This window comes from Vidua macroura, chromosome 1 (assembly GCF_024509145.1).
Source record: "Vidua macroura isolate BioBank_ID:100142 chromosome 1, ASM2450914v1, whole genome shotgun sequence".
Lineage (NCBI taxonomy): Eukaryota > Metazoa > Chordata > Aves > Passeriformes > Viduidae > Vidua > Vidua macroura.
This window is the reverse complement of record NC_071571.1, coordinates 152,527,564-152,547,344: the sequence shown is the minus strand read 5'-3', so window position 1 is coordinate 152,547,344 and position 19,781 is coordinate 152,527,564. Positions and strand designations below refer to the sequence as shown.

Genomic DNA, 19,781 nt, shown 5'->3' with positions numbered 1-19,781 from the left:
TTCCAGCTTTCTATGGAAAGATGTTGTAGGCAGAGGAAAACCTGTGTTTGTTTGGTGACCCAGGGTTGTGACAGCATTTGGTGATATTCAAAGTCAAAAGTTTAGCATTTTTCCGTTGTGATGACTTCCTCTTATTATTTAAAAAAGGGAAGTTGTGGTTTGTGACAAAACCAGAAATGACACCTCCCTGTGTGATTTCTGGTTGCCTAATTTTGTTTCCATAAAAGCTTTTTTTTTTTTTTTTTTTCACTGTGGGTGGGAGGAGACCTCACCCAAAATCTACCAGGGATGAAGTTGACTGCTCAGGCTGGTACTGCAGCTTAGGGCTGTTCTAGGTACATAATGGAGCTTTAATAAACAAAAAAAAAAAAAAACAAAACAAAACAAAAAAAAAAAACCAAAAAACAAAAAACAAACCCACAAAAACAAACCCAAAAAAACCCAAACAAATGAAAAACACCATGTGTGGGCTGGGAAGTTTGTACCCTTCCTGCAGCCTGGGGATGTCCTACGCTGCTGGCTCTGGGCAGTGTTGATAGAGGAGCTGTTAGAGAAGATAAATTTAGGGGTGGGAGGAGGTGGTGAGAAGTTCCTCTTGTCTTGTTATGGTATCTGCTGCCCCTGCCCAGACTCTTCCCAGAAATCCAGGGCTGGGAGGATCTCTGGAGGGCTCCAGTTCACACTTCTCCTCAAAAGAGAGTCAACTCTGGCTGGGTTGTTCAGGGTTTTCTCCAACTTAATTTCAATATTTCTGTGCAGGGAGATTCCACCACCATCTCTCAGGGTCACTGTTTTGGAAATGAAACACTGCCCTGGCAAAGCTTTTCCTTCCCTAGGTCTGGTTGGAGTTTCCCTTGATGCGCCTTGGAAGCGGCTGCTTGTCCATTGTGCAGAGCCAGAGCCAGATTATCCTTGGAATTCAGCTCCACAGTTGTCCCCGTTATAGGCAGCAACTCCATCCCCCCCTCAGCCTGTCCTGTTCCATGGGATCACTTAGCCCCAAATTCTGGGACTTAGAACTTAAAACCAAAGAATCATGGAATGGTTTGGGTTGGAAGAGAGCTTAAAGATTGTGGAATTCAACCTCTTACCATGGGCAGGGACTCTTTCCACTATCTCAGGTTGCTCCAAGCCCTGTCCAACCTGGCCTTGGACACTTCCAGGCATGGGGCAGCCACAACTTCTCGGGGAAGCCTGTGCCAGGGCCTCACCACCCTCACAGACAAGAATTTCTTCCTAATATCCCATCTATCCCTGCCCTCTGGCAGTGGGAAGCCATTCCCTGTTTCTTGTCCCTCCATCCCTTTTCCTCAGTCCCTCTCCAGCTCTCCTGGAGCCCCTTCAGGCACTGCAAGGGGCTCTGAGCTCTCCCTGGATCCTTCTCTTCTCCAGGCTGGACATTCCCAGCTCTCCCAGCCTGGCTCCAAAGCAGAGGGGCTCCAGCCCTTGGAGCATCTCCGTGGCCTCCTCTGGATCTGCTCCAGTGCTTCCACATCCTTGTGCTGATGATCCCAGAGTTGGATTCAGTGCTTCAGCTCTGGCGCCACCAATCTGAGGATGGCTTTACAAGCAATTCCGCTTCCCACAGAAGCTGGTTGAGCAGCTGGAAGCTCCAGTGGGATCCATCTCTGCTCGTTGCTTCTGCATGAGCATCCTGGAGATTCGGGAACATAAATCCATTGCCCAGAGCTGTGCACATCACGAACCTTCCCACGTCTCTCTCAGAGGGATGAGTCAGAATCTTGCTCTGTGTCCAACTGATTTTTGGTCCTCATGGATGAAAAAGCCTCATCAGCCTCCTGTTTTCCAGAGCCACATTCCATAGCCAGAGCTTCTCCCCTCCCTTGGCCCATCAGATGATCTAAATCATGGAATCGTTTAGTTTGGAAAAGCCCTTTAAGTTCATCAAGTGCAGCTGTTAATTGCTGCTTTCACCACAAGACAGTGTCCCCAAGAGCCGCATTTCCACGTCTTTTACATCCCTCCAGGAATGGTGACTCAGCCACTTTGGGGGAGGGAACTCATCAGCTCTGCTTGGCTGCTCTCTCATCTGCTTAATGATGGGGCCTTCAGACTTGAGAAGAGGTGGAATTTCGGCTGATTTATCTTAATTGGTGCTGAGAGGAAAAGGGGAGGTGATGGAGCAGTTGCTGCTCTGCTGCTGCTTCTCCCTTGCATCCAGTCCCTGGAGTGATGGGATGAAGGGAAAACCACCCAGCTGCAGCCTGGCAGATTCCTAAAAGGTGGGAAACCCCGGTGGGGTTTTGAGGAAGAAAAAGGTGAAGGATTTCCAGAGGGGTTTTCCTCCCTGCCCTTCTCCCCGTGAGGTCTGATGTTGCAGAAATGAGGAGAAAAGAAAAGGGGAAATACAGAACAGAAGCTTTCAAAGGAATGTTTTGTCTGCTTGAGAGGAAAAGGGGAAGGACATTTGAGGCTGTGGCTGCTGTGATTCCGATGCTGTCTCCGAGCTCAGTGAGTGGACACGTTTCCTTTTCCAGCCTTTTTTAGTGGGAGACAAGAGAGCGTGGCTGCGGTTTGGCATAAATAAAACATGTGCTGAAAGAGCTCCCTGGATTTCTGTCCCTTCACACTCAGCCAGGCTCAGATGGATGGAAAATCAGTCTGAATTGCAGAGCTGTTATCCCAGGCCACGTGTTTGGAAGCCCTGATGCCAAGGAAAGTGGCTGCAAGGAAAGCAGCCTGGGAGAAATCGGATCCCTAGGATAAATGGAAGGACTGGGTAATAAAGGGCAGAGGAAAGGCTTCCAAGGAAGGATGAAACTCCAGGATCTCAGGTTTTTACCCGTTGAAAGAGCTGACACTGGCTGTGGGGTGAGGATGGCTGCACATCCTGGGTCTCCCACTAGGATTGAGTGGATAACATCCAGCCTGGCTCTTCCTATTTTTGGCCAGCGGACATCTCTGTTACTCAAAACAAAATAAAGAATCAGGAAAAGCTCAGCTGAGTTGTCCCAAGCCCTGAGACTGGCTTCTCCAGACTTTATTCCTGAGCCATTGCAGGCTGGGGCAGGAGAAATCCCAATAAATTACTTGGTTAATATTCTTAATCCAAGCTGGGATTAAGCTGCAATTATGATTTGATTGGCTTGGCTCAGGAATAAGCCTTGGGACAAAGGCTCTTCCAGGTCCAGGGAGGCTCCTAAGTTCCTTCTGCTGCCGTGAGCCTGGAAGGAAGAGGGATCATGGAATCATGGATTGGTTTGTATTGGAAAGGACCTTCAAGATCATGGAATTCCATCCCCCTGCCATGAAGGGGCTTGCTCCAAGCCCCATCCAACATTTCCAGGGATGGGGGCAGATACAGCTTCTCTGGGAATTCCATTCCAGGGCCTCACCACCTTCACAGGGAAGAATTCTTTTCCAATATCCCATCTGACCCTGCCCTGTGGGAGTGGGAAGCCATTCCCCCCGTCCTAGTGTAAAAAATGCCTCTTCCAAGTGACGTGATGTCTCTCCAGACTGCAGGAGCTTCCAGAGGTTCCCTGGGATTGCCCTGTGCTGCAGGAGGCAGACAGCTGATTAGTTCCCAAAAAATGCCGAGTTTCCAGGTGGGTGGGTGGGTTGCATCCAGGCTGCCCCTCCTCTTGGAAACAGGGCAGACGATTTTCCTGGCAAGATGGGACAACAAGGAAGTCTCCAATCCCTTCCCAGGGTCACTTGGAATTCGGTGAGCTCATTCTGTGGAATCTCTTCCATCTCTTTCTCAAGGTTTTGTTGGGATTTTCTACTTCTGAAGGCTGGATTTGCTAAAGTGGAGGAGAATGGTGTGGCAATTAATTCAACCAGCTTTAATTGGGGCTTCTGTTCCAATCTGTTCCTGTTTCCAGGCAGAAACAGATCCTGACTTTCCCACAGTTCACTCCTGGTGCAGGAAGCAGCACTTCATTTGGAGGGAACACCTGGAGGGCTTAAACGTCCACCTCCACCCCTCTCCTGTGCATCCCTGGATCCAGTACTGGATTTCTGACAAAAACAGGCATGGAATGAACTCAGATGTCCACAAATCCTGCTGCTGCTGAGGCTGGGAGTTGAAGGTGGTGAGGGGAGATAAACTGGACCCAGAAGGTCTGGCTGCTCTTCCAAGCCCAGGAACTCGGCACAATCCCTGTTTTAAAAATTTGGCTTCTCTTCCTTTGCCTGTGGGACCCTGTACTGGATGGCTACAGACGTAATTTCATTCCATTTTTTCTCCAGCCACTTGGGCAGGCTTTGGAGTGTGGCCCTTTCAGCAAAAACCTGGCTGAACTGAGGCTGCATAACCTGTGACTCCCTTTTGTGATTAAAAAAAAAAAAAAAAAAGCTATAGGTATTTTTTATTTATTTTACTTGTTTGATTTTCCTCTGTGTTCTCACATTTGACAGAGCTCCTCCAAGGGGCTGTGCTGGGTCATCCTCACAGGGACCTCTTGTGTGCTGGGAAAAATAAAATAACACCACAAAAATTACAAAGGCAGGAGATGAAATTCCACAAATAGAACGGAGAATTGTTCAATCCAGGTCTTCCTCTCTGAGTCCAAGACCTTTAATTTGGTACTTTCTATGGATACTCCTCTGCCCCGCTCAGGTGAGACCCACCTGGAGCACCGTGTCCAGAGCTGGGATCAGAAGGATGTGGAGCTGCTGGAGCAGGTCCAGGAGAGGCCACGGAGGTGTTCCAAAGGATGGAGCCCCTCTGCTCTGGAGCCAGGCTAGGAGAGCCGGGAATGTCCAACCTGGAGAAGAGAAGGATCCAGGGAGACCTCAGAGCCCCTTCCAGTGCCTGAAGGGGTGCCAGGAGAGCTGGAGAGGGACTTAGGACAAGGGATGGAGGGACAGGACACAGGGAATGGCTTCCCACTGCCAGAGGGCAGGGATAGATGGGATATTGGGAAGGAATTCTTGTCTGTGAGGGTGGGGAAGGACTGGAATGGCATTTCCAGAGAAGCTGTGGCTGTTCCTGGATCCCTGGCAGTGTCCAAGGCCAGGTTGGACAGGGCTTGGATCAACCTGGGACAGTGGAAGGTGTCTCTGCCCATGGAAGGGGTGAAACTGGATGATCTTTAAAACCCCTTCCAACACAACCCATTCCATGATTTTACTACTGTGCCACCAGCTTTGAGTTTATAAAATCTCTGGATTGAGGCTTCTTAGATTTGCTCAGACTGAGTTTGTCTTGACCTGCCTGTGGCTTTTTTTTTTTTTTTCTTTTTAATCTTGGCTGAGTGGGAAGAGCAATTTTCCTAATTGACCAAGTGGTTCTGGCTAATTAGCTCTGCTTTTGTTTAGCTTTGTATGGAGCAGCTGTGGATTTGTATAAATAGCAGCACCAAGCCATAATTCAGCACAAGATGAAGGATTTGGTGCCTCTGCTTCAAGGACACAGAATAGGGAAATTCTGTCTTGGAGATCTGGAGGAGGGGAAATGTGGGATGGGAGAGAAGGGCAGGTATGGAATGGTTGGATGGGGTGAGGCCCTGGCACAAGTTGCCCAGAGAAGCTGTGCCTGCCCCATCCCTGGAAGTGTTCAAGGCCAGGCTGGATGAGGATCTGAGTAACCTGGGATAGTGGAAGGTGTCCTTGTCCATGGCAGGGGGCTGGATTGAGATGATCATCAAAGTCCCTTCCAACATAAACCATTCCATGATTCTACGAGTTGCCTTCAAAACAGGAATTAACATTCATGGAAAAGCCTCCATCCACATTTCCCCCTGTTGTTCTGCATAGGATTAGTCTTTGCTTTCCTGGAGTAGGCAGCACTTGGATGATCCATGAGATGCATTTCCACTTTTGGATATTCTATGGAGTCGCAGGAGCGAAATCCACATGGCCACAGTGGGAACAAGCCCTTCCCAAGGCTCCGGGATTGACCCCAACTGGACAATCAAAACTGGAGTCCTGGTCCTCACAGAGTGGTTTCTCCTGGCTGGATGCAGCACCACGGAAGTCCAGGAATCCCCATCCTGGGATACTTAGGAAGTCAATAGAGAGGGTTATATTAAGAGCTGGGCTGGAGGTTGGTTTTCCTTCTCCTTCTTGCTGTCACAGCTCCCAAAAAAAACTGGCCTACAAACTTGAAGTGCCTTTGGAAGCTTCTTGTCCCATCCTGATTCCTCAGAATGTTGGAATGGTTTGGGTTGGAAAAGACCTTAAAGCTCATCTTGTTCTTTCCTCTGTGAGTGGGGGCACCTTCCACTATCCATAGCTGCTCCAAGCCCCATCCAACCTGGCCTTGGACACTTCCAGGGATTCCAACTTATGTGGAAAACCTGTGCCAGGGCCTCACCATCCTCACAGGGAAGAACTTTTTCCCAGTATTTCATATAAACGTTCCCTCTACATTTACCATTAAAAAAAAACCCCAAACATTTCCAAGATGTTTATTGTTTATTCTCTTTTAATGGAGAGCTGACTCATAGCAGGGCTGGTGGTTGGGAACAGGTTGTTCATGGAATTACACAGGGAATAAAACAAATTGGAAGTGAGTAGGAGGAAGATCCAATCCAGATCAGCACAGCCCCAGCTCTCTGCGTGTCTCAGACAGATGGAAATTGCAGAAGGTTTATGGGAAAAAAGTCTTGAAAAATAATGGATTTACAGCTCCAGTGATATCGTTCCTGTGTCCTCTCCAAAGAAGGTCTGGGATTTTGGATATGAGATTTTCAGGGCTGGTCCTGCTTGGTCAGGTGAAAGCCACGCTGAGGAACACATTAGCAATTAAAAAGTGTGGACAGCTGTTCGGCAGCCCTTGGAATTGTGCATGGATATTCCATGGTGTAGATTCCATGACAGCTCTTCTACAGTGGTTCCAGCCCCAGGGAAGCTCGAAGGGCTGTAATGTCCCCAGTTACAGGTGTAATCCTTTTTGTGACCTAATCCAGATCCAGCTGGGATTTGGGCAATACAGCAGCCCCAGAGGCACCATAAAATCAGGTAATATCCATAACCAGGGATTTGGGGTGGCCCTGGGGCACCATTTCCCTGCCTGGAAGAGAGGAAGCCAAAGGGCAAATTCTCAGGATTTCAACACCTTGGTGTACCCCAGCCCTGGGCTACCTGTGCTTGGTTCCTGATCCTGAGTGTCTCTTCCCCATGGAAATAGACATCCGGGAATGGGGAAGGTGTGGGGGATTGGCAGGAGCAGCCACAAGGATCAAGTCCTTCCATGATTTGACGTGCAAAGGACTCAAGCCTGTGTGGGATGAACTCTGAGCTCCTCCCGGTTTCCCTGGAATCTGAGCACCTGTGAGGGTCTGAGGTGAGGCCAAGTCTGTGTCGGGGGCATGGTGGTGACAGCTCGCCTTGGTGTCCTGATTTTGACGAGGTCACAACCAGGCAGGATGGAAAGAATGAGCCTTGCAGGATCAGCACAGAGAAATCCCCTGTGGAGAAGGGATGGGAAAAAAAGAGGGAGGGAAAATGACTTTTCATTGTTGTTGGGTCAAGGAAGGGAAGAGCTGGAGCTCTCACTCGTCCAGGAGGTGCTCAACACACACAGTTCCTCTTCTCCCTGGGCCACGTGTCCTTCAAAGTGCTGTCATTCCTGGCAAAAAGTGGTGCCAAATTTGGCCTCTTCCTCCCTCAAAAACTCCACAGAAAAAAAAAAAAAAAAAAAAAAAAAAAAAAAAAAAAAAAAAAAAAAAAAAGGAAGCATGGGGAGAGCAAGACTCTGCAATTTCTTCAGTGGGTTTTATTTAGGGCTGGAATATCCCTGGAGCTGAGAATCAATTCCATCCTGCGACCTCTGATATGCTAGGACTGGGTGGGGAAAGGCAAAACAGAGGGATAGATGGAATTATCTGGGAATCTCTTGAGGTGCCACCTGAGAAGGGATGAGACAGGTGTGTCACACTCTGACCACAGAGGAGGTGAGTGGGTAAAAACTTCAGGACATATAACAGGAAAAGGTCCCATGATGTTTCTGTCTTTCCTCATGTCTGGGTTTCCTATGTGGATACTTTTCCGAGGCCATTTTTGAGAAGAACCCGGTATAAGGCTCCCAAAAAATGAGCAGATCCCTCCTCCTTGACTTCCAATCTCTGTTCTACATCCAGGAGAATTCAACAGCCAGAACATTCCAGAGGTCAGGCAAACAAAGCCACATTTCCATGGCTCCAGCACAGGCGTGTAGTGCGGTGTTCCAGAGCCAAGAGTAAAGTCCAGGATCAAGTTCTCATCCTGAAGGATGTGATTTAAATGCTTGCAAAGGCCTAATCTCCAAGGATGAACCCTAAGCTAGGGAAATAAACAGTTGCTAGGAACATCCCTGGTCTGGAACATCCACAACATTTAATTAATTGGTTTAATTGTTGGCACATTCCCTGGCAAGGTTCTAGGATGCATCAACCATCATTACTCTGTGGAATATCTGGAATAAAACAGAGGAGGTGGCACAAAGGAAGGATTATTCCCAAGAGACTGATATCTGCCTCTTGGCCTCTGTGCTGGAGATGGCCCTGGAAAAGCTGAATTTACTGCCACAGCTGTAGCCTGTGGATACTGGGACACTTTTTTCCAGGTCTTTGCCCTGACCCAGCCAAGCCTTCCATGCTCCAGTCATGCTGCTTCCATGTGTTGGCCATCCAGGGTGACACCACCATCCTGAGGAAATGCCAGCCACGGCAGTGCCACACCTCACACCTGCATCACACATCCCCAAGGCCGGGATGGTAACTTCCCAAAAATCTGGTTCAGTGGGCCACCGGCAACCCCCAAAATGGGGATTGACCCATCGTGCACTTTTGTCCATCATCCCACCTGTCCCTCAAGCCACTCCTGCCAGCAGAGCTGTGGTGGACCACTTCCCATGGCCTTGGAGATCCTCTCCTGGCTGTCAGTGAGGAGCAGATTTGAAAACCTGGACTTGGTGATTTCTCTCTGGATCTGTGTCAGGCAGGAGATATTTGTGTCATCGGTCCTTGGAACTGAGGGAATAAATGTTGTTAATCATGGAATGGTTTGGCTTAAAAGGGGCCTCAAAGGCCTTCTTGTTTCAACCCCCTGCCATGGGCAGAGACAATTTCCACTATCCCAGGTTGCTCCAAGCCCTGTCCAACCTGTCTTTGAACACTTCTAGGGGTGGAGACTCCACAATCCCAATCATACTGAAGAGTAACACAATTATTTACCCTTTTATTTTTCTTCAAAAAACAGTCAGAACTGGTGAAAACAAAAGGACAGAGCTTTTCCAGAGTGCTCCCACTGCTGCAGGACGCTGAGCCTCACCTTCCCAGGCTGACTTCCAGACTCCCCCAAAGAGTCACCCCTGATGCCACGATGAATCAGGCTGGCCAATCCTTATTCCCTGGAACAGGTCCTGCTCTTTGGTCACTGCCTTGTGACACCTGGCAGCACTGACACACCTCCTCCCTCCGGCATTCCTGGGGCACACAGTCCCCGAGCCTGGCACGGTTTCATCTCTTGGGCAAGAGACGTGGTTTATCCTCTCCACACCCAGGTGTAGATCCATGTAAGAGGAATGGCCGGTGCTCCTGGGCTTATCAGGGCTGACTTCCCCATCCTGTTGATCCAGTTTTACATCAGTAGAGTCGGTGGTGTGAGAAACCTCCAAAATATCTGTGAATTGAGCAAAAAAAAAAAGCTCTCTGCAAGATTTACCCCAGCTTTTTTTTTTTTTTCCCTGAAAAGGAAGATGTGGTGAGTTTTGGTGTCTCTGAACTTCCTCTGGCTGTGCCATCACTGTGGTCAGTGATTGATCCCACTGGATGCTCTGAATGTCTTGGATGAGCATCTCCTCTGTTTCAGGGAATTTTGCTCATCTCTCTTGGCTCCTGCCAAGAAAATCATGTTGACCCCCAGTCATTTTGACCCTCGCCTCATCCATCTTTCTTCCACGTGTTTTTGGACCCTCTGCCTCTTCTGCTTTTCCATCTCCTAAATCCCAGGCTGTCTCAGTCTCTGCTCTCTTCTCCTGCAGGGTGGAGAAGGAAGGGATAAGCAGACACCTGATGGCCCAAGTGGCTTCACTCCAAGGGGCTCCTCCTGCTTCACCCTCTCTGCTCCCTGGTGGCTTGGTGATTCACGGAGGTGTCTGCTGATGTCCAGCACTAGACATCCTGATAACTCTTTCCTTGGAATCACAAGTGGGACAGGCAGTCAGATGGAAGCCCCAGAAGGGATGAAGTTATCAGCTCCAGCTCTACCCCTTCCATGCAAAGAAATTGTAAAGGCTGAGAACGTTCTTGTCTCACTGGTATTGAGCAGGACTTTGAATTGGATGCTCCGTGGAAAAAGGGACAAAGATATTTTTAACCCTTGCTGGACGTGCTTAAAGCCAGGTTGGGTGGCACCTGCAAGGTGTCCCTGTCCCCGGCAGGGGGTTGGAATGAGATGGTCTTTAAAGTCCATTCCAACCCAAACCATTTGATGATTTTATGATTTAAGACTTTGTAGGTAACCAAGTTATGCATTTCCTGTCCCCATGAATATCCAGCTTGGTTTACCCTGACTGTAGACGTTGGGAGTTCTCCAGGTCTAACCCTGGAAATGGACTTGGCCTAATCCACCCAGACAATTCCATTAATTTATACCACTTGTTCCCATTTTCCTTGGAGAAAAGGAAGTAACCTGGCCACAGATGCGATGATCAGAACAAAACCCCCACCCAGACATCAACAGCACTGCTGGCTTTTACCAGAGATGAATTAAAGGATTAATTCTAATAAATGGTGTGAATTCCCAGAGTGCTTTCACTGCTCCCTGGAATCACCAGCCCAGCCTGAAGGCAATGCCGAGGTGAGAAAACAACCCACGAGCATTCCTGGCCTCTCATCTAATCCATGATCCCTGCCCACTCTTTCCAAATCGTTGGCTTCCTCATCACCCCGTCCAAAGGCAGGGAAGATTTATATCCTGTCCCCAGGTGAGGGTGTTTTTTCCTGGGCTGTGGAGACGACCGGGAGAGGATGAAGTTCTCCCTCCTTGCGGTGCTGGCTTTGGTCCTATTTGCAGCTCAAGGTGAGGTTTGCTCCTAGATAAAGTATAGCTGAGTGTTTTAAAGGTAGGGATGCCTCATATCCAGGGAGAGAAATCATGGAAGAGAGCTCCTCAGCTCTTGGAATGGTGCAGGTGAAGGATGCAGTGCTTGCTTTGGGTTTTTTTTTCTAGAATCTTAGTCTGGGTGTGTGGAAAGTTTATTTTTTCACTGGAAATTTCCCTGTCCTGATGGATTTTTATGGAAACAAGACAGAAAAAAAGCAAGCAGTTCCCACTGGTCTGCCTTTGAGAGACTTTCCAGGGCGTTTTCCTGTCGGGGTGGTGCAAGGCTGTGGTTATTCCTAAATTTTGATGAAGGCGGCACAATGCTCTGTGTTCCTCATCCACGAGGGCCACACCTCCAACATCTGGCCCTGTGCAGCTGTTTCTACCCATCTCTGAGAGCCCACAGCTTGCTGACTTCAGAGATTTTGGTACAAAGTCAGGGAATTAGGGAGAAGTTGGGATGTGGGCTGAATGGGTTAATGGTGCTGGGTATTTGCATAGTAATTGTGTTATAGATGGTGCATTTTATTTCATGGAGAGATGGTAAATTAAGTCAGAGCCTTCTTTATGGAATATGATCCTATATCCTCTGTAGAGCAGAGAGAATAAACCTTTTCCTCATTTTGGAGAGTGGGACAGGCTTTGCCAGCACTTGGAATTGTGCCACATGTCTGGTGCAGAAAAAGAATTCCTTGGAATAGTTATTTCTGGCTTACTGTGTCCTAGGAATACCTTTCTGCTATTTAGCTTTGTTCACTCACCAGAACAGTGATCCTGACAGATTTCCAAGTGTTAACAAGGCCTGGGAGAGAGGGAGATTGTCCTCAGTGCCAGAATGAAGCCTGGCCTAATCCACATTGGATTATCCAGGCAGTAAAAATTAAGCATTCACTGCATGTGTCTTAGGGCTGAATTCTCACAGCAAAGAGTAAAAAATCCTTCTCCTCATCTTCTTTGTCCTTTAATCCAGGTTCTGGATTTCTTTTTGGGGGCATTGATGTTCCACCCAAAGACAAAGGCGTGGGAGCCTGATTTTTCTAAGCTGTGGAGGTCCCAATTAACCCTCTTCATCTGCCAGTGCTTTCTGCCTAATTAGGCTGCAGTTTAATAGTCCCCAGCAAGTAGAAAAAGTGACCCCAGGCCTTGGGACATCTTTGGAAACTCCTCCAGGAGTCCCTATCCTTCCCTGCTCCAAGCATTACATCAAACTTGGTGCCCTCGGCCTATCAAATTGAAGGAGGGGAAATTTAGGTTGGATATATGGAAAAAATTCTTCCCTGTGAGGGTGGTGAGGCCCTGGCACAGGATTCCCAGAGAAGCTGTGGCTGCCCTGTCCCTGGAAGTGTCCAAGGCCAGGCTGGATGTGGCATGGGAAGAGTGGATTGGGTCTTTCAGCTCCATGGCTTTTATCAGACCTGCACCTTGTATATTTGGGATTCCATGAAAAGTAGGGGATGATTTTTGCTGCTGGCATTTCACAGAATCCCAGAATCATTTAGGTTGGAAAAGACCTCAAAGATCCTCGAGTCCAACCTTTGATCTCCACCAGAGCGCTGAGTGCCATGTCCAGGCATTCTTCGGACACCTCTGGGGACAGGGACTCCACCACCTCCCTGGTCAGCCCCTTCCAGTGCCTGACCACCCTTTCTGTGAAGAAATTCTTCCTGATGTCCAACCTGAGCTTCCCCTGGTGTAGTTTGAGGCCTTTTCCTCTTGTCCTGTCTCTTGTTCCCTGGGAGCAGAGCCTGATCCCACCTGGCTGCACCCTCCTGTCAGGGAGTTGTGCAGAGCCAGAAGATCCCACTGGAGCCTTCTTTTCCCCAAGCTGAGCCCCTTTCCCAGCTCCCTCAGCCCGTCCTGGTGCTCCAGACCCTTCCCCAGTTCCGTTCCCTTCCCTGGACACGCTCCAGCCCCTTAAAGTCTTTCTTGTCATGAGGGGACAAAACTGAACACCGGATTTGAGGCGTGGCCTCAGCAGTGGCCAGCACAGAGGGACAATCCCTGCCCTGATCCTCCTGGCCTCATCACAAGCCAGGATGATTTCATCTCCCTTTTCCCTGCTTTGTGTCTCTTCCTGTAGCAAATGCCCTGTACTGCTACACCTGCAACTGGGAACAAAGCAACTGGAGCTGCCTGAAGGCCGAGAAGTGCTCGGACAAGGACGAGTACTGTGTCACCAACGTGGCCTCCGTAGGAATCGGTAGGTGCTGGCTCTGGATCCCCTCGTGGGCACTCAGGAATGGGATGTGAGGTCTGGGCTGGATTTGTGATGGGCTCAGGAGTGGCTGGGAAGCACAAGTTGGAGGTGGAGCCCTTCCTAACCCAGCCTGGCCGTGCTGAAGGTTTGGAATTCTCCTCTCCATCACACATGGAGATTTTCCTCTTCAGCTGTTGTTTTGTTCCTGCTTTGAAAATCAGGGGACATTGAGAGAAGAAGAAGGATCATTCAGAGGAAGAATAAATAAATCTGAACCTTGATTCCTTGTTCCCCTGAGAGCAGAGCCTGAACCCAACCTGGCTGCACCTCAGGGAGTTGCAGAGAGTGAAAAGGTCTCCCCTGAGCTTCCTTTTCTCCAGGCTGAGCCCTCCCATCTCCCTCAGCTACTCCTGGTGCTCCAGACCCTTCCCCAGCTCCATTCCCTTCTCTGGACATGCTCCAGCTCCTCAATTTCTTCGTTGCTGTGAGGGCCCAAAAACTGATACCATGGTTTGAGGTGTGGCCTCACCAGTGATAAGAAAGGGGAAAAATCCCTTCCCTGGTCCTGCTGCCATTTCTGATCCAAGCCAGATTTAGAGGGAAACAGAATTATTTCCCTCAAGCAGAGAAGCCTGGAAATGTGATTTAAATCCAGGAATGAACGTTGTCATTGTACACCTAAAAAAGTCTTAATATGAGGATCCATGCTGGGAAGTGCTGGATGCCCAGCATGGATGTGGAATTCCTTGTGTAGGAGGTCACCAACAATTCCTGGGCTGTGGTGGGACCACGATGGGTCTCATGCTGATCTCTGGGGCCAGGGGGGTACAATGGGGCTCATCAACCCAACTCCATCCTGCACAAGGATCACTCAACAAATCCCATTGCTAATCCCGCTCTCTCCCTTCTCTGGGCCAGGCTTTTTGTCCCTTTGGAAGAGGATCACCAAGAAGTGCTCCAGCACCTGCCCACACCACAACTTCCTCCTGGGCCTGGCCACCTACACCTCCTACTGCTGCCAGAGCTTCCTGTGCAACCTGAGTGCGTGCCCAGGGCCCCGGCTGGCTCGCCCATGAGGTCCCAGGGCGTCCCATTCCGTGGCCTTCTTCACCTGCCCGGCGCTGCTGGGAGAAGATGGACCCTGAAGGACTGAAGAGCTTGGCCAGATTCCCCCAGGAGGGTGTGGACATCAAGCATGAGGAATAGATAAAGTATTGTGGTCATTGTCTCGTCCTGTGGTGTCTCCCGACCTTCTGATTTTCTTCTCATCCCTGAGCTCTGCGGCTCCAGCATCTCCACCAGAGCTCTGAGTGCCTCATCCAGGAGTTCCTTGGATACCTCCAGGGATGGGGACTCCACCACCTCCCTGGAGAGCCCCTCCCAATGCCTGACCACCCTTTCTGTGAAAAAATTCTTCCTGATGTCCAACCTGAACCTTCCCTGGAGCAACTTGAGGCCTTTTCCTCTCATCCTGTCCCTTGTTCCCTGGGAGCAGAGCCCAAGCCACTCCTGGCTGTCCCCTCCTGTCAGGGAGTTTTGGAGAGCCAGAAGGTCTCCCCTGAGCCTCCTTTTCTCCAGGCTGAGCTCCTTTCCCAGCTCCCTCAGCCCGTCCTGGTGCTCCAGAACCTCTCCAGCTCCGTTCCCTTCTCTGGACACACTCCAGCCCCTCAATGTCTCTCTTGTCATGCTTTGTCTGGCAGCTTTGGGAGGGAGATGCTCCTTCTGCACTTCCTGCATGTCCAGAGGGGTTTCTCCTGGAATTTTATCCTATTTTGGGTGCAGTTGGAGCCACAGAGTGGAAACTTCTGGGCAAAAATAACAACCCCTCTTGTCTGCACATCTGTCCCCACCTCCACTTCCAGCATCCTTGGGAATCCCTTCCTTGCTGTTGTTGGAGCCACACGACCTCACCCAGGGCCAGCAGCTCCCTGGATTCACAATTCCTACTGCTTGGAACTGTGTCTTCCAGCAATCCATTTTCTCACCTTTTCCTCAGACATCCTCCAAAGCAACAGCAGGGTAATCGTGGAATATCCTGAGTTGGAAGGGATCCGCAAAGATCGTCGAAGCCCAACTCCTGGTCCTGCACAGGACAACCCCAACAATCCCACCCTCTGCCTGAGAGCTTTTTCCAAGCACTTCTGGAACTCTGTCAGGCTTGGTGCTGGGACCACTTCCCTGGGGAGTTCCAGTGCTCAAAGGACCTCTGGATGAAGAACCTTTTCCTAAAATCCAGCCTAACTTTCCCTGGCACATCTCCAGTTGTTCCCTCAGGTCCCGGGCACCAGAGAGAAGAAATTGGTGCCTCTTCCTTCGCTGCCCCTCATGAAAAGCATTTGCAGCATTTGGGTCGAGCTGCTAAGGAAGCTTGGGGAGGTTTACAGGGAAAACAGAGATTGCAGAGAGGCCAAATATTTGATAGAGAGGTTTCCAGAGGCCGCAGAGAAACGAGGGTAAAAAGAGGCTGGAAAAATAAACAATGACAAGACAACAGAGGTTTTTCATTGCCAGATGTGCTCTGAGTGCCTCTCCTTTCTCCTAAACAACACTTTCTGGAGGAATTTTGTGATGGAAAAATCATGGGAGTGCTTTAACTCGAGTCAAAGCTCCCAAATCTGGAAAACATTCCTCAGCCAAGGGATGACACTCTGTGTTGTGCTTCCAACCCAAGCCTGGTAAACAACGGGGACAAAAGGGGCTTTGAGCTGTGCTGAGCAGGGCTGCCTCAGAGTGGAGCCTGGGGCTGCTCAGGTTGGAGGATTTCTTTCCAAATCCTCCAGAACAGGGAATTCTCAGGGATGTCTCTCTCTTTTATTAATCATCTTCTGTTTTCCTTCACCCCCTTGTACCGTGTGAAGGAACCTTTTCCTCTTATTTACAGCACGATCTCTTCCCAACCCTCTTCAGGAATTTTTATTTCCCACCCTAAAGCAATTCAAACCCCCTCCCTTCCCTCAACCCAAAACTCTTAATTTACTCATCACACAATATTTCCTCATAAAAACAAAACAAAGCAAAAAAAATGGATTTGTGTGGTTCTTCTCCTGCGTGCCAGAATTTTTCCGATCTCTGAAAGCACTGAGGAATCCCAGTTGGACAGACTCTAATAATTAATATTTCATGGGGTTGGATTTATTCTTCCTGCAGTCGTGGAGACAGAGGCTCCCCCAGCCTGCAGGAAAACACAGTTGGGATTTTTTTTTTTTTTTTTTCTGCTTTAAAGCAAAACTGGCTTTTTTTTTTTTTTTCTTTTTTTCTTTTTTTCTTTTTTTGTTGTTTTTTTTTTTTTTTTTTTGCTTTATTTGCTGTGCCTTTGCTGCAGAAAAACCTCCTTGTATCCACAGATAATAGAAAGGGAAAAGAAATCATCCTGGGCATGTTGAAGAATAAAGGGTTATTTTTTTACAACATTAAAGATAAAGTAAAAGAGAGGAGATTTAGATGGGATATTGGAAAGAAAATCTTTATTGGGAAGGGAGTGAGGCCCTGGAATAGAATTCCCAGGGAAGCTGTGGCTGCCCCATCCCTAGAAGTGTCCAAGGCCAGGTTGGATGGGGGTTGGAGCAACCTGGGATCATGGAAGGTGTTCCCATGGCAGGGGATGGCACTGGATGATCTTGAAGGTCCCTTCCAACCCAAACCATTCCGTGATCCTATAATTCCCACTGCAGCTCAAGGATATGGAAATCCCTCCTCCCGTAATGCCAATCATCCCTGGCGGCAATTACTCCTCTCCAAGACATCTGAGATGTGCAGGAAGGAGAGGAGGGTGTGATTCCCAGCCACTAATTTTGGCCAGGAATTAGGGCCAGCCGGGACCATGGAGAGATGGGAGTCATTAACGCACGGATGAGGCTGCCCAGAAAATTACCCCGAGCTGCGTCGTGCAAGGCAATATCCACCCCTTGGATTGGGAAGGTGTTTGGAGGATCCTGAACAAAAAAGGGTTGTAAAAAACTTTTTCTCCTCGCTCCAGACCGCCCTGAGCTTCTCTGACCCCATCCAAAGACTTGGTCAGGGGTGAAGATGCTCCAGAGGCTCATCCCAGCGTTATTGCAGGAATTTGGGGAGGGAATACCCAACCTGATACACATGGGGACAGAGGGGAGGGGGAGATATTGTCTTCCAAGGCATGGAAAAAGCTCCTTGGAGGAAGAATTCCCTGAGCATGGCACTGAAAGAGGCAGCACAGAGCAAACACAGAGCCCTTTCAGCGGCTGGAGCTGGCAGGATCACGTGGAATTGAGATGGAGCAACAATTCCAAATGGAATGATAAATGCCTGGCTGTGGATAATCATCAGTTTAAATACCTCAGGGACGTGCTGGATGGAGTTGTGACGTGGTTCCTTCGGGTCCAGCACAGCTGGCACCCTTCATCTCTGCTATCAGAGCCACCAGCGGCCAAATCCCGTGGAGAAATTGATCCCTGTGTCAATCCACGTGTGTGGGCGAGGCTGAGGAGTGCTGGGAGGGACAGGGGGGGGGGAATGGGATAGAGCCATCAAACCTTTAAAAAAGAGGGAGAGGAATTCCCAAGGCAGGGATCCATGAGAGAGGGGGCATCAGATGGTGGCATGTGACCAGTGGCCACCCCACTGTCCCCCTGCCACCCCCACCATGAGATGAGTGTTGGGCCAGGCAGGAAAACCCCAAACCTGAGGCACAGCAACCCCAGAGCTGTTTCCTAACTCTTTGTAGGGTTCAGGGAAGGGGGTGAGGTCCTCGTTTGATTTTGGGATTCCGGAGTGACCGGCTGGGTCACAGAAACCAGGGAATATGGAGAGGGGAGAAGTGACCTGGCTGTCCCCAGCCAGGGGTGGACAAACACATCCCTGAGCTCATGACACTTTTCTGCTGGGATTTTGGGTGGAAAAGGTGCAGGAAATTCAGCTTTAGGGGAAACACTAGATTTTTGGGGAAACCAGGAGTTTTCCAAACCAAAAGCTGGAAGCTGAAATCTCTGGAGCTGTTTGGGTTCAAGATAGAATGAAAAAAAAAAAAAAGTGTTTTAAAAATTTTCATTCTCCTTTTATTTTTTTAAACTTTTGGTGTCATGAAACACATCGGATTTCCAGCATTCCAAACTGAAATAACTTTTGGGGATTTGTGTCCTGGCCTTATCTAAATGCTGGATGCCTCAGTCTGTGTCTGCCCCACAACCTGCAGATTTTGGGATGACTCCCCCCTGCCAAGACAGCGCCTGAGTGGCTCCATGGAGACCCCCAAATCTTTCCAGAGGCCCTGAGCAAGTGAACCCGAAGGATCAACCCTTTCCATAATCCTTTTCCTAAATGAGTTGTTTTGAATCCCAGACTGAGTGAGGAAAATAAAACCAATTAAAAAAAATTAAAAAAAAGGTGGCGAAACTATAAAAAACCCACCCGCCTACGAGGTGGGATTTGATGAAAGTTGGATCTTTTCCCATAAAATTTCCATGCCTGGGGCACTAATGAATATTCTGAATTGCGGGAGGGCGGAGGGAAGGCGGAGGGGGACGACACGCAACAAAAACCCCACTTTTTTAGGAAATTCTGGCTGCTTTCCAGCACGAAGAGCCAGACAAAGCCCACGAGAGGGAGCTGCTGCCTCTGTCCACTGAATGCTCCAGCTCATGGAGAGCCGCTGATCCTGGAGCAATTTCCAGGGAAAAAAAAACGAGCAGCCGTGTGAGGGATGAGCCAGCTGGGCTGGAAGCAGCCCAGGGAAGGATCCGTCCAGGCTGTGGGTCCATCCTGCTGATTCCAACCGAGCAGGTCCTGGCCATTCTCCAGCGTCTGCTCTCTCCCATGCCGTCAGCAATCCGGGATGTGCCTTGCTTTGGACTCCGGGATAATTCTGGAGCACCCTGTGCTAGAACAGGGGGAATTTCCATCCGAATCCCAAAGCCCTGCAAAGTTTTAATCCAGAGTTTGGGCAGCTTGGAAGGGGGTGTGATCCTCTGTCCTGCTCTTGGGAATCCCCAAAATTGTCGGGATGGGCCTGGCAGCATGAAGGGAACTTTACTTTCTTGGCACCCATGAGGTTTTGGGGAGTGAAGAGGGGATCAGATTGGACGGGGCTGTGCCTTTTTGCTCCATTCTGGGTGACTTTTCCTGATTTTCCTATCCATTCCCTCTTTGCAGTGACTCCTTGTGCTGCTTCCTGCCCCTCTAAATTCCACTGGCTCCCTCCAGAAATGGTCACAGCCAAAACACGGGGCCAGCACTTGGCCTAATAATGGAAATTCCCCCTTTTCCCTCCTTTTCTCTGAGCTTTCACCCTGTATTCAACCTGATTCCTTCAGCACTTCCAGGGAAGTGGAGCAGGGAGGAAATTCTCCAAGATTTTTTGGGAGAGGGTGGTCCAGGTGTGACTTCAAACCAAGCTTTCCCACCACTTCCCTGTGTCTGACCTCGGGAGAGTCACTCGGTGTCTGATTCATGTGATAAGAATGGAGATAACAACTCCAGGTGACCTTAGGATTCTTTGGATCTTGGCACCTTGGGAATGTTTCATCCAGGGATGACCTTAGAGCAGGATCAGGAGGGTCAGGGGTCCACCCACAGTGTCTGGGCCTCTCGCAGGCCCCTGCAGCTCCATTCTGCT

At 49.4% G+C, this 19,781-nt stretch overlaps 1 protein-coding gene across 1 annotated transcript; it reads left to right on the top strand.

Annotated features, from left to right (window-relative positions):
• Window positions 1-10,922: 10,922 nt before the first annotated feature.
• On the top strand, window positions 10,923-14,358 carry LOC128807297 (lymphocyte antigen 6E-like). Its single transcript, XM_053977573.1, has 3 exons — window positions 10,923-10,974; window positions 13,079-13,198; window positions 14,114-14,358. The coding sequence occupies exons 1-3, from the start codon at window positions 10,923-10,925 to the stop codon at window positions 14,269-14,271; spliced, it is 330 nt and encodes a 109-aa protein (XP_053833548.1). The 3' UTR covers window positions 14,272-14,358.
• Window positions 14,359-19,781: the final 5,423 nt, after the last annotated feature.